We start from the raw sequence: 15,607 nt of genomic DNA, 5'->3' as shown, positions 1-15,607 counted from the left end.
ACATATATTTATGTTGGAATATTAATACGTCTTCTACAAATCCTGCTAATATTATACATACGAAACTTTGTGAGGATGTATGTGTGTAATTTTGTTACTCTTTCACGCAAAATCTACTGGACGGATTGTTATGAAACTTCAGTTACACGGGTAGAATAACACATAAATCACTTTTTATCCCAAAATTCCTACGTGAGCGCATCTAGTGGCAAATAGTTCATCTGTCAAAGTTTGAAATGTTTATTTCTAAACAAAACTTGTATCATTGAAACAGAAAATTAGAAATATTGCGAGAAACTGTAAGCAAATCAACAATGTGAACGATCACAAAATGAATAATGTCATAAACAGCTACAACTTTATAATTAACTATGAAATGAAACATAAGCTAAAGTAGAACTTGAATGGGAATATAGTTTTAGGAATGCAATTATATTACCGATAATATATTTAAGTACACATTCCGATTAAAATTTGATCGTTAACAATACATTGTTAACATCTATCGTATTGTACAAATATTGAATATAAAATTATAAGGTAATATTTTAAAGGAATGTTCAAGATATATAAAGTAAGTACACATATTTGTTCATTTTGTCTATCGCGGTACAGTCAACAGCACATCAAAAGCGCACATTAATTAATTAAGCGTATTTTCGTTTAGTGTACAAATTTGAAAATCCGTTCAGCGCACCACTAGTAACTAACGTTTGTATGGTACAGTTCGCTTTTATATTAACATATATTATTATGATTTTTACAAAAAAATATACTAAAGTAGATATTTTAGGACATTAGTATCGTGGTTAATAGATGTTTTACTTTAGGATGTATAGACTGAAACTTGTAATTCAATTGTGAAGCAGATATGTTCAACCGATTGAGCTGAAATATCTGTATGTATATTTAGTTTTGACGCTAATACATTATATGATGACAATGACTCAACTATGCACCCTGAATTGGCTCCCAACGAAGAAACAAAACAATTTAAAACAAATTCTAAACAATTTACTACATGTTCCAGTATTAGTAATGTATCAAAATATTTATGACGACAAGTCAAAAATTACATTTTTGAAAAGACTTATTTGTTGCGATGGATTAATAAAAAATAAAAATTCCAATATCGATTCAAATTCTTCAAAACACATTTGTTTTTTGTTAAATCATTTTTAAATCGATATTTTTTTGCCATTTTCAAGCAATATTGGTATATGTCGATTGGCCTCTTGTACCTTAACATTGAGCGTGTACCTGATCGGGCATCCACAAAATCGATTCACATCACGACTACAAGAAATATGGCGTGCGCAATTTCTGTTTCTTTATAATGCATATTAATATCAAGGTAAATTTCTCGAGAACAAGAATTTATTACGAAACTCATAGATTTATAGATGTAATAGTGGTTCTTTGATGTTTGTAGGTCTAAATCCCAAGGGAAGCATATTTTTCGACGTTTTTGGTGCTTCCAAAATCATATATTAATTAATATCAATTATCTAATTTATTTAATATTCAAGAAAAAAATGCATGACGTATTGTCATAATTAATTACATTATATTAAGACTAGCTTTAGCCCGCAGCTTGGCCCGCATGAGTTATTCTGCGAAAGCGGTACACAATCTTTCACCCCCATTTTAGTCAAAAGAGTCAATTGATTTTTGAAAAAATCTACCGGAGCTTATCACTATAAGCATATCCAATTTCATCAAAATCGATCCAGCGGTTTAGCCGTGAAAGCGGAACAGACAGACAGACGTTCGAATTAATAATAGTATGGATTATACTATCGGGAGTTAGTACGAACCTTTTTTATTTCATGTTGCTGACGTTTCAACGAGCTTGCAGTCGCCGTGGTCGCAGCCAGACAATTTTCCAGTTTTAATATTACCTTATTTGTTATTATTTATTTTATTATTTAGCATTCCGTGGGATATTGTTATTATGAAAGGGTCTAGACATATGTACATTATGTACTTTTATATATTATTAGAAAAAAAAAACATTGTAAGAAACAATAATGGTAAGCCGATCTGGCATGATAGGGACCAACACTGTTCAAATGAGTTTCTTTCGGCATTTCATCTCAGCAGTGGTCGTTCCGAAATGCCAGTAGTTTGTTGCTTGTGAGAAATAACTATAAATATAAAAATTGACGAGAAAAAGTGCCTGTGAAGGTATAATTTCTGAACAAATGATTTGAATTTGAATTTGGACAGACAGACAAAAAAGTGATCCATTTTTCAAATCTTTATCTTTTGAGATTATGTATATCCTAAATGGTTGGTACATACAAAAGTAATAAAAAAAAGATATTAATTAGTAAGTCAGTTATAAAATTATAATGTGCAGTTGAACTAATAATATTTGAGTTGTTAATTAACTTCATTCAATATACCAGGACGCGGTCACTGCCGTAAACGTTTGACATTTTCTACTCAGTTATATGCAATTGTGAGGATCACATGTTCCACAAAATGGAGTTTCGTATGTTATTTATAGCCATTTATGTCGCTTCATGGCTTAGTAGTCACCACCCCTATCCGGAGGTCCTGCGTTCATTTCTTCGTTCGTTCTTGTGACCATAGATATTTATCTGCGGTTCTATGTCTATCTATTAGACGAAGGTCAAAATCATAGTTTATCTTGCGCATTGCTGTACAACAAAAGACGCATGTACGTAACGTAAATGGACAGGACATATTCCATTTTCTCATCAGAAAAAGGAAACATGGTGCAACTGCTTCCCCACTCGTCTGCCTTTGCCAAGCGTATCGTCACACAACTTTTCTTATAGAAATGGAATATAACGCATACTATCGTTTTGATATGAGTATGGCCGGGGTTTCTTTTCTCTATCCGTTTCTCTGGCTCTGATCAGAGAGTTTTCCCGATTGTTCCCTCAGCCGTTGAGCGTCGGAGAGCACAGGGTCTATTTTCCTACAATTCTCGGCATTCCTAGTTGTTTATGCAAGACGTAGCCGTACCATATATACGGCTATATATCTCTTTCTTCTCTTCTGTATATTGCTCGATATTGTTTGCTAGAATTTTTGTTTAATAATTAAAAGTCATTTTAAGTGCCGTATCTGAAGCATTTTGTTACTGGTAATAATTATTAAAAGTCATTTTATGTGCCGTATCTGAAGCAACAGCATCATACCGTTGGGATGAGTAAATTATTTACGTACTTGCAATATATTTAGCACTTAACGAGCACATCTCGGACACCAATTACATAAACACATTATAGATTAACTCGGAATGTATGTCTGTTACACACTTCAAGAAAAAAAGTAAGAAAGCGGCCTCTGTAACGGCTGAGTAAGAAACAACAGAATACACGACAATATTTATAATACAAGTAATGTGATAATTTCGCCCGCATTTGCCTTGTCCATATTCAAAGTGCCCGGGCATTTTAAATAATACTATAATTAATCACATATACGTGTAAGTAGACACGTTTGTAATATTAATCAAATAAAGTTACAATGGCAATTAGGTTTACACATAAAGTAAATACTTAAGCGAACACACACAGTCACACTTTACTGATGAATCGTAACACATTTGTTTAATTACTGTCTATAAAATCTTGTCTATTGGTAAAATATTATTTCAAAATAGTTCATAGAGACAGTTGTGACATCTAAATAAAATAATACTTTCTGTGGACAGATATTTTCAACACAAAACTAAATTAATGAAAATGCTGCAAAGACATTAAAACGTGTTTTTCTTCATCGGAATATGAAATAAGTGATCAATTCATAGCATGTCAATATAATATTTTACTAGAGGCCCGTCCCGGCTTGTTAGTAATGAACGTTTCGTCTATGTCTGTGCCAAATTCCATCAACGTTGGTCTAGTAGTTTTTGAGTTTATTTATTACAAACAAAAATACTGTTTTTTCTCTTTATAATATTAGTAGTCTTTATGATATTAAATTTTTCTCTTTATAATATTAGTATCTTTATGATATATAATATTAGTATAGAATGCTTACGAGTATTGCCCCAGATTGGCAGAAAGTTCGATTCCCGCACGAGTCTAGAATGCATAAATTTCATTTTGCCTTTGAATGTTTCTTCATGGGCTTAAAAATAGTAGTTTTCTAATATTTCTCTCTCTCTTTCTCATCTGAGCGTCGTCCCGGTTTCTTCCACAGCCATTGAGAGTCGGAGCCTATGAGCCATTTTCCTACCTTTTTTCGATTTTTGACGACCTCGGTGGCGCAGTGCTAAAGTGCTTGCCCTGAACCGAGAGGTCTCGGTTTCGATCCCTGGTCGGGTCATGATGGAAAATGACCTTTTTCTGATTGGCCCAGGTCTTGGACGTTCACATAACACGAACTTACTTTGTATCTAGCTCAATCTGTGTGATTTGTATATATTTATTTATTTTTGTCTGCACTTCGTACGGTCAATGTTATCCCTAGTTATCAGAGCATTGACACGCATATCATTCTTGACAACATCAAGTTAGGTTTTACCCTTCAAAGTATACAATAAAGTTTCATTAATATTATAAGCCATTTGACACTACAAACCATAACAAAAACATCATTGAAACAATGATGCCATTGTTTCAATAAATAAACACAAAAACTGTTCTATATTTCGTTATCAAAACTAAAAATCCTTCGCACAAAAAATGTGAAAACAAACCATTGTACCTGATTTGAAATCTATATCACAAGCAATAGATATCAAAACCAATAATGATCTACAAAAAAAATACGTATCGTTAGGCTTATGAAACCTACCTATAGTAGCATTTTGACCGTGGTACATTTTCAGCACAACAGACAGTCGTCCAACACTGGTATATATACTAGAGATGAGCTCTGACACATCACAGTTCACCTCCATATACTCTTGAAGTAACACGCTTCTTAATAAATTACAACAATGAAACTGGTGAGTGTATTTAGAATGATGGAAGTTTGTAACTGTATGTTTTCAACATACAGTCACAAACTTCCACCCTAAATTGGGTTGATCGGGTAAGGGTGGTTTTGTTAGGTGATAACTAATTTGTTACACAATACTATTGATTTTTTTTTTAAATGACTTTAAATGGATAGACAAATTATTAATATTAAAAATTATTCCTTTTTCGCGAGTTCCCGAATGATTTTGATTAATAAAGTTAATTTTTTTAATCGTAAATTTCACAACTAAATTTGAAATTATCAATTTCTTTTTACTATGTGTATTATTGTTTATCAGAACAATTCTACAGCCGCTTTCAGTTCCTTAAACCATGAGAACCGGATGCGGTCCTCATGGTTTAAGGAACTACGGATTCTTGAGAAGAAAATTAAAACACAGTTCAAACAACTTTTTATCTAAAAACACGAACAAAATAATCAACAAATATTCTCTGTCTCTTTCAGTTTGTGGTAGCAGCGATCCTCGGCGCCTGCGTGGCGGACCGACTTGACAACAAATACCTGCCTCCCAGAGGCAATGATGGTGCAGGCTACAGCGGCAGTGGTTTCGGAGGCGCGCCTTCTGCTGGAAGCTTTGGATCCGGTGGATTTGGAGCTAGAGGCTCTGGATTCAACCAGGGAGGCTTCGGGCAAAGCCAGGCTGGCTTCGGCCAAGGAGGTTTCCAAGCCCAGCATTCAGGAAACGCTTACAATGCCCCTAACAGCCGACCACAAGACGCTGGCGCACAAATCTTGAGGCTAAACAGTGACGTCACAGCTGATGGTTTCTCCTACGACTTCGAGACGTCCAATGGTATCCGCGCTGACGCGTCAGGAGTGGCTACTAACGGAGTTCAGTCCCATGGAAGCTTCGGATACAAGGGAGATGATGGCCAGGACTACAGTATCACGTATACCGCTGATGAGAATGGTTACCAGCCTCAGGGTGCCCATTTACCCACCCCCCCTCCGATCCCAGAGGAAATCCTGAGATCCCTGGAACAGAATGCTCGCGATGAAGCTGCTGGCATCTCTGATGATGGTAAGTCTATTTTTCATTTATATTATTGTTTTCATATTGAACTAAAATCGAGTCATATCGATTGTTAAAACGCATTGTTAAAAAAATTTACGTTTAGATAGATAGATAAATTATTTATTCTACTGTTACAGACACAAAACAACAGAATGAACAAGTAGATCTTTAAAAAGCACAATACGAAAACTTTTTTGTTTACTTTATTTTTTATTGTTTGTAAATATTTGAAGACATCAGAGATGATTGATTGATCGGTAAAAAATAATATGTATTGATACAAAGAAAACTTTGTTTGATTATCAAAAGAAAGGTTATTGAGTGAGTTTCATTTGATGATATGGAAATATCATCAAAAATTATTTGGGAAAACTAAACGTTTTGTATTTATAAAGTACCTACTTTATAAATACAAAACGTTTAGTAAAGTACCTACTTTATAAATACAAAACGTTTAGTTTTCCCAAATAATTTTTGATGATATTTCCATATCATCAAATGAAACTCACTCAATAACCTTTCTTTTGATAGTCAAACAAAGTTTTCTTTGTATCAATACATATTATTTTTTACCAGCAATAATACACAAATGACGTGTTAAATTGATTGAACTATAAAATAACGGAGAAAATAAAATATTTTACTAAATAAAATAATAACACCACCAGGAATTCATCGCTATAATAATTTAAATCTCTTTTATTAGGAGAAATAAAAAAAATAACTAAAGCAAACCGCTAACATTATCAAAACCACAATCCAAATTACAAAAACGAAGATTCGTTAATTTGCTTAAAAATAATGACGTGAAATTTGCTATAACCCACCAAATTAACCAAATGTACTGGAAATTATACTCTATTGCAATCGCGTAGAGGTCAGTGTAGGTTATAACTTGCAGTCGACTATACGATAACGATCGGATTCAGTTCACCACGAGTTGACCTTGTGGAGATGAGCAGCAATCGTTCGTGTGTATATGGTTTTGGAAAAATTTGGGATGCAATAAAAAAAAATCATCATTAACTTTATCTCACTTTATATAGACACAACAGCATGTCATTCTCCACTTTGCCATATCAGATGTTCGCAGATGTGTTACCTTCGTTTTGATCATATCCCACCGAACGCATTCTGTCCATCTCCCCTTCGACCTGTACCTATTTTTCCATTAAAACTCTTATTCATTACCTTTCTTACAATGTTCTTCTCGTCCATTATCATAACATATCTAAAAACTGAATAAATTAGTTGATACTTGTTGTAGGTATGTGCAGTATATATGGTTTTTCTATAAGTTATAAAATTGGCAAAAAATATTTTGTTCAAAATCATAAATTAAAATACACAATTGAAAAAATTATGTAGAAAAGTCCCGTTGCCTCCAAATCTATGGTGTTTCTAATAATAAATACTGTCTGTCTTAACTGTCAGATACTCTCAAACAGATTTGATGTGAATCACTTGCATACAATCCCTTTACGATTGACCAACTATTCCTACAGTCATTGAAATACGATTATAACGCTGCTATAAATCCATCCGGCTGTTTTAGAGTGATTGAGAAATAAACAAACCATAATTACTTAAGTAATTTATCTTTACAGAAAGTAGCTGGAACTGCAAAAAATGTTAAGTAACTGAAAACGAAAGAAAATTAATACTAAATTCAAATTCAAAATCAAATTCAAATCATTTATTCAGAAATTAGACCTTCACAGGCACTTTTTCCCGTCAATCTTTATATTTATAGTTATTTCTCACAAGCTACAAACTACTGGCATTTCGGAACGACCACTGCTGAGAAGAAATGCCGATAGAAACTCATTTGAACAGTGTTGGTCCCTATCATGCCAGATCGGCTTACTATTATTGTTTCTTACAATGTTTTCTTTTTTCTAATAATATATAAATAATAATATACTAAATAAATTACTCATCTTTAGTTATCTCATTCTCTCATTTTACAAATTAGATAGATGTAACTGTACTGTATATTACTACTGGAAGTAATATTTTTTAATACAGATAAAGTGTCACGTTTTTCATCTTACGGAGTAAACATAGAGCCGCAAAACTCAAAAGCCATATTTAGCAGGTTACTGGGTTTGTCGTTCAGGAATAGTGATATGTTGCATCGCATATGAAAACATTTCCGTAATTATATCCTAGTCATTTTCAAATAGGTAATTTTTTTTTTCATTTTAAACACATAAAAATTGTAATATAACAAGGTACTTATGAAAATTATTAATTGATAATATAATGAATTTGCGCTAACCGTAATTACATAATATAATAGCAACAAAAAATTCAATAAATTTCCGCTAATATTAAAATTATTACGATTAGATTATTGTAATAAAACATAGAATGTATTTAATTGATGTCCTGTTTCATAAGACATTAGGTATATAAAGAACATGAGTAGGTAGGTACCATGATTTAAAATCTATATTAATAAATAGCGGCAAATTGGCAGTAAAAATTGATAGCTTTATATAAAGCTACTTTACGAAAACTTGCATATGCAAGTATTCAGTACATTACTTAAATTATAAAAAAAAAACTATAAAGAAAATAAGAGAAGGCACGTTTATTAGTTTCATAAGTTAAAAAATGTTTTTGTTGTTATGTGTTTAAGTAACTTTTATCTTTGACTTATAACAATTGATAAATGATTTTTATTAAAAACACACGTAGAAATTCGTAGTTATTAATATAACTACGAATTTCTACGTGTGTTTTTTTTTTTCCTAATGGAAAATTCAAAAGTTACAAAAACGCTTCGGAATTATTTGCCCAATGCTTAATGATATCACTACGCCAGCTACACACCAATATCGCAAAAATAGATGCCACGAACAAATATTGCGTGGTTTGTATAAGAGCATTTATTTACCGCAATTAATAACCAACATGTAGACCGAATTCACCGTTTTGCTAACCACCGTTGGTTTCAAACGCAACGGATGAATCTTACGTCAGAAGTCGTGAATGTCTTGTAAGTATGTAACACTGTAATATGAGTCGACTCCTGCACGTGGGTGGTGCTTAAATCTAAATTTACTACTCCAAGAATCGTGGGAAATTGAAATAGACGGGTAGTTATTTGTATAGATTCATTGAATTAGAGTTATAGCACAGTCAATCCCTATAAAAGTCAAGTGATTGTAAAATCTTTGCTTGCGCGATTTAGAAATGTCATTTGTTTTATTATTATTGAACACTGAAAATTATGGTCTTCCAAATTATTTTCTTGTAAATATGATTATTTCTTATTGAGTATGTTATTTCTAATACTTGTGTTATATACTTTTACTACTACCACCAATCTAAGTTAACTAGTGTGCAGATTTCCTCACGATGTTTTCCTTCACCGGAAAAAAGTGTTGCACTATGAAAACTATACGTAAATCAGATTGGTGTACAAACTCATATGGCACGAGTAAAACTCATCCCTGGGACTTTATGATCACATATTCAGTAAAAGTTTTCTAATATATTCAGTAATGTTTTGGAACTTAATATACCAATGAAAATATTTGTTAATTTATATTGCACACAATCTTAGCTATGTAACGCCATAATTTATCATAAATAGACACAGTAAAGTAAATCATGACAAAGAATGAACTCACATTAAATCAAATAAGATTCCTGTGCCACCCATCTCAGTCATTATCGAATTATGGGGTGCTTAACTTGCAAAACCTCATCGTGAGCTGGGCGTGGTCGGCCTCTGGCGAACCATTTGTTAAAGGTCAATACTCTTTCGCTACCTTTAAAGGTAATGTTTTAATTTTCTATTTTAGTTCTCGTTGCAAAATTTTGTATGATGTTGTAATATTTTTTGAGCTATCGGAACATTGATCTAAGGATCAAAACGTAATGTAGGTTCGTTGGTAATGAATTTGAGATCTCCATATGTATTCTAATTATGTAATAATATTAAAATGTCCTTAATGATGATGAATCATAGTCATATTCCTCATGGCTGAGGGTCGTGGTCATTACATGGAATGAAACACACACAACAACTTTCTTGGCATTATTAATGGAGTGGTTTGCCATTGCCTTCTCCATTTCACACACAAGTTAATAATAATGAACCAGTGTGCAGGTTTCCTCACGATGTTTTCCTTCACCGGAAGCAAGTGGTGGTCGATGAAAACTACTATATATGAGTCAGATTTCTATAAAAACTCATATGGCACGAGTAAGATTCGAACATGGGACCTTTTGATCCACAGGCGGGCGTCATAACCATTACACCACCACCGCTTCTAGTGTATTGTAATGTCCTTATATATTAATATAAATATAAATGAAAAAAATAATGTGATAATAACATTCAAAGATATAATATATTTCTATAATAATATATATAATTACTAAAAAAATTCCGGAAATCACTCGGAAATACTCTTTAGTGCAGAAATATCATCTGGCATTTTATGTCAAATATTTTTGTGAACTTTCGCTTGTATCAACTCAATGCCGATTCGATTTTCTTGTATTTTACCATCGTCCAACTGAAATATTACGCAGTAATTTCCGCTAAACACTGTCCAGATTACAATGTAAACTGCAAAATGTACAGCTCCAATCGCCGCGTGAGAATTCATTGCAATCACACTTTCTTACAAAACTAAGGCTGCGTGCACACTGCGCATGCGCAACAACTATTATCCAGCGATAGGTATATTATTGCAGTCATTAATATAGATTGCCCTAAGGTTTAGACACCGTTTCTTGGTAATCTAGACACGGATTTTATGGGCTATCCTTGATTTAATCAAACTGTAGATTAACTTTACCGATGGCCTATTACTTTGAGAGTTTAATATTATGGTTTTCACTCACCAACCGATAAAAGTAATGAAAATAATTTTATTGACACTCTGTCTATATAAAAATGGTGATATTAAAAAATATAATTTAGTGAATGGTTTTCTTTTGATTAACAATTTTGTACGACATCGTCAATGTATGGTATTTTACACTTGCTAATGAGAATCCCAAAGATCGTGCAGAATAAACGTTGAAAACTGTATTCTGAAACTATATATCCAGATTACGTCTCTTTATGGCTAGGGAAGAACTATTGGAGTGCAAAAGATTTCTGGATGCACGGAAATGTAAGAAACAGCACCCCTACTCTCTATCAGTCACAAGACAAATAATAAATAAAATTAAATTCTTCACAAATTTAATAAAAAAATTACACATTATAAAAATCGGCTTGGAAACTATTGAAGCCCTGTATCTTGGGAACCTCAAACATTGTTACTTTAAAGGCTTATTGCGGCACAGTGATCAAGGAAAGTTGTTACTTATCAAGAATTCTCACAAACTCTGGCTGAAGAGATTTTTGGCTGTGACGCCTAGTAGTATACATGATATCTATATACAGCTATCATTTTTCAATGTGTTATACATGCTATGTAGCTTCGTACGATCCAAAGATATAATCTTAATCTAGGACGGAACCCTTACGCTACAAACACATCGACAACATGAGTGTAAATAGTATTAAAAGCTTAACAACATGTGGCTTAACTTCTGCCAATGAGAATTAAAAAAAAAAAGACAATTAAAACAACGATAGATAATCGAAAGATTTCACATTAATTGCAGAATTTCCGTTCTAATTCTAATAAACTTATGTTAATTATGATCTAAAGCCTAATCTACACTATATCTTGTCCCACAGTGTGGGGCAATGTGGGAATTTTTAACAAAGGAGTGGGACTAGATGTGATTTTAATACGACATTTAGTAACAGTATGGAATAACTTTACCAACTAATTATTTAATCAGACATAAATGTTTCCAAGATATCATTTTGTGTTTAAAAAAATACATTTGGATTCCATTCGAACGAAGCCGCAATTGATTAAAAATCGATTGAAAAAGAAAACGTTATATAAATGGTATAATCATCACCTTTTGGCTTTAGCGATGATCGATCGATTTGTCATGATTTTATAACTTCAGTGATTGATATATAGACTCTGTTTATCATTCATTACTTACATAATAGCTTGAAACAATACAGTAATCTATCGTCTATAAATTGTGAAACTATTCGTCTAGACATTAATAAACCAAACATGTTTATTTATTACTTAATCACGCCAAAACGATCAAACGGATTTGGATCTCGGATCTCATCTAAGTAGTTTCAGATGCTTGACTCAACCACAAATAATCAGAATCCAGGGACCGCTTTCCTATTGTCTATATTTCCAATTCACAGTCTTTGGCGTCGTTAGTTGTCTTGTCAGATCATTGACACACAAGTCCACCCTGACAACATTAGTCAAAATTTTGTTGCACTATAATAAACCTGAAAAATATTCATAAAAAAGATACACTACAAAAAAGCAATAATTTTGTAAATCGGTCCACAATTGACAGAAGTTAACAATCGTTTGACCTCATTAAAAAAGGAGATTCTATGTGAAAACCCGAACATAGAATCGTTATTCAGGAAGTCAGTTAAAAATACAAATAAAAAATTGCAGAAGACAAAAACAAAAAGCAGTTACTTCAGTACCTTATGATAGTTGAAAATAATTTTACAAATTAGTCTACGTGTTTCTTATGTTTGACAATAATAGACCACATACATATTATTCTTCATTGAAACACGATGAAGAAAAATACACGTTTATATTCAAGGCTCAACAGTTTAACTGCAATCACATTTAACCACGAACAATTGTAACAAATGTAATAAAAATTATATCAACGAATGAATGCCATAACATCTTCATACACAATCTCGCGGTCACAACCTTGGTGATTGAAACTTTCTATTGAATACGTGGAGCCACGAAGTTAGCGGAATTGAATTAATAATATTTTATATATTTTAATTATTTTATCATATGCCATCAAACGAGCAATTTTTTTTTATGTTAACTAGCGTTTTGTAAAACGAAAGCTATTTAAGCCAACATTCTCCCCTTTGGCTTCCAACTTGCAGGGAATCTCTCTGCTAACTAGTATCAAAATCCAATCATTCTTGAAAATTAATTAATTATTTACAAGAAGCGGTGGTGGTGTAATGTTTAAGACGCCTGGTTGTGGATAGAAAGGTCCCAGGCTCGAATCCTACTCGTACCACATGACTTTGTATGCCAATCTGACTCATGTATAGTTGTTTTTATCGACCACCACTTGCTTCCGGTGAAGGAAAACATCGTGAGGAAACCTGCACACTGGTTGATTCTTATTAACTTTTGTGTGAAATGGAGGAGGCAATGGCAAACCACTCCATTACTAACGCCAAGAAAGTTGTTGTGTGTGTTTAATTCCACGTAATGACCACGACCCTCAGCCATGAGGAATACGACTATTAAGAATTTACAAGAAAATCGTCTTCTATTTCAGGATCTTACCGCGGTGAAGGCGCCGGCGCCGGTGGTTATTCTGGTTCTTCTGCTGGTGGATACTCTGGCTCAGCAGCTGGATCAGCAGGCTATTCCCGTGGCCCATCTGGATCTGGATCTTTCGGCTCTGGCTCCGGTTTCGGTGGCCAAGGATCCGGTTTTGGTGGCCAAGGATCCGGTTTCGGCGGACAAGGATCCGGTTTCGGCGGTCAAGGATCCGGTTTCGGAGGATCGTCTGGTTTTGGTTCTAAAGCTGGATTCGGTGGTTCCAACGCTGGTTTCAATAATGCTGCCTCTCGCCAATATCTGGCCCCCAATGCTGGGCCCAGGCCTTCAGGCACTGGCAACTTCAACGCCCAATCCGGATACAAGTATTAAAGCATTGATTATTGTCGGAGGGATTTCAAATTTAACCACTGAATCAATTTTATAATAGTCAACACTAGTTATTGATTTTTTTGGTTTGTGTTCATTACTTTTTATTTTACTAATCAAAGTTTTTTCTTTTGCCATTTAGATATTTTATAAATTATTGTTCAATTTATTCTTCCTGTGTTCTTTTCCTCCTTATTTCTTCGATGTGATAATAACGATACTCTGCTTTTGTACTGATTACTGATAACTATGTATAAATAATGTTGTTACTTATGTTATTACGTATGTATTGCCATCACTTTGAAGCGTTCTATTTCTTAGTAATTATGATCTCAATGTCACTTTTCTTACTTCTGTAAATTTTCATTTTATCATTAAAATTGTGATAAGTTACTCAATGCAACGCGAACGGACAGTAATAATGTAAGGAAAAATATAAAAAAATATTCTGTACAATAACTTAGCGTTAAGTTTTGTAAATATATGAAACGTTTATGAATATACGATGTAAAGCAATACTTTTTTGTCTGTTTTCTCACTTAATCTATCTCTTTCTTTCTCTGAATACCTGAGTGGATTCAAGAGTTTCCACTCATCTTACTGGGTAACAATCAAGTTTGAAATCGATTCACAATAACCTGGTTAATACTTTTCCTTTTAAAAGGCACAATTGTATATATAAGTTACGTCTATACTCCGAAGTGCGGTCATAAATTTAGCCGATTGGATATTAGTGTACTGGATTGAGTTGGTTCCAACTAGGTCTTGTCTACTTATCCGAGACTACCTAAGTTTAGCCGTTATCATCCAGGGTAGACAAGGTACAGCCGGTTTCAGATAGTGTAAATAAACATATTGTCCTAATATGTTTATTTATTTATTTTATTAATTATCATAGAAAGCAACCAGTGTTGAATTCTCCCGTATTCACCGAACGAGGTAAATATTGTAAAAAATTAAATAGGTAGACTTAAGTATAACGATCGTCTGCATGGGCTTTACATTCATGTCTTTCGGTTGTTAAAAGAATATAGACGAAGTTTATGTAATTATTTCACTAAATTATATTTTATTTGTTATTCTTCAAAGAGACATAAAATCTATATTTTCCACAGCTGCCTATTGTGAACATAATCTAGCTAGTAGGCCATTAAATATTATCCAACCGCATTATTTAGCTACTTGGACATAAAGGCATATTCGTTTTACTGTCAATTGTCGATTTCAATAGATAATTTTCTATTTTTATACACTTGAATACCACATAATATAAATATATTCTTGTATCATCTAGCAATTGAATTTGCGTATTTGTGGGAATTCGATGTTCACTTTCATCAAATACTGTTGTACTTGACAGCCAAATTGTCTACAATGCTTACGAATATAATACAATTATTACGAAGCTGATGAGATGATTTAACGTTTCTCTTTCTCTTTCTTATCTGTACACTTTTAAAAATCTAGTAGACGAGGGTTTATTTATTTGTATAAAAAGTTTTTTTTTACAAAAAATATGCACAAAGGTGCACTAAATAATGTTTGTGGGTTTCCTAATCATGATATGAATTTTCTACTTTTCTTCATTTTATATTGTCATCGGCCTATTCTTTTTTAAATTATCAACTTCTACAATCATACAAGTTTAAGGTTTAAAGAGTTTATTTTCTCAAAATCTAGAATGATAGGGACCAACACTGTTCAAATGAGTTTCTTTCGGCATTTCTTCTCAGCAGTGGTCGTTCCGAAATGCCAGTAGTTTGTAGCTTGTGAGAAATAACTATAAATATAAAGATTGACGAGAAAAAGTGCCTGTGAAGGTCTAATTTCTGAATAAATGATTTGAATT

General features: G+C 33.0%; 1 protein-coding gene across 1 annotated transcript; it reads left to right on the top strand.

Moving 5' to 3' along the window:
- The first annotated feature begins 4,829 nt into the window (after positions 1-4,829).
- LOC128677678 (pupal cuticle protein 36-like) lies at positions 4,830-14,276 on the top strand. The gene is made up of 3 exons (XM_053758691.1): positions 4,830-4,933; positions 5,413-5,989; positions 13,385-14,276. Exons 1-3 carry the CDS (start codon positions 4,925-4,927, stop codon positions 13,759-13,761), a joined length of 963 nt encoding a protein of 320 aa, XP_053614666.1. The 5' UTR covers positions 4,830-4,924; the 3' UTR covers positions 13,762-14,276.
- The last annotated feature ends 1,331 nt before the right edge of the window (positions 14,277-15,607 follow it).

Source organism: Plodia interpunctella, chromosome 18 (genome assembly GCF_027563975.2).
Source record: "Plodia interpunctella isolate USDA-ARS_2022_Savannah chromosome 18, ilPloInte3.2, whole genome shotgun sequence".
NCBI lineage: Eukaryota > Metazoa > Arthropoda > Insecta > Lepidoptera > Pyralidae > Plodia > Plodia interpunctella.
This window is presented reverse-complemented; position numbering and strand designations above follow the sequence as displayed.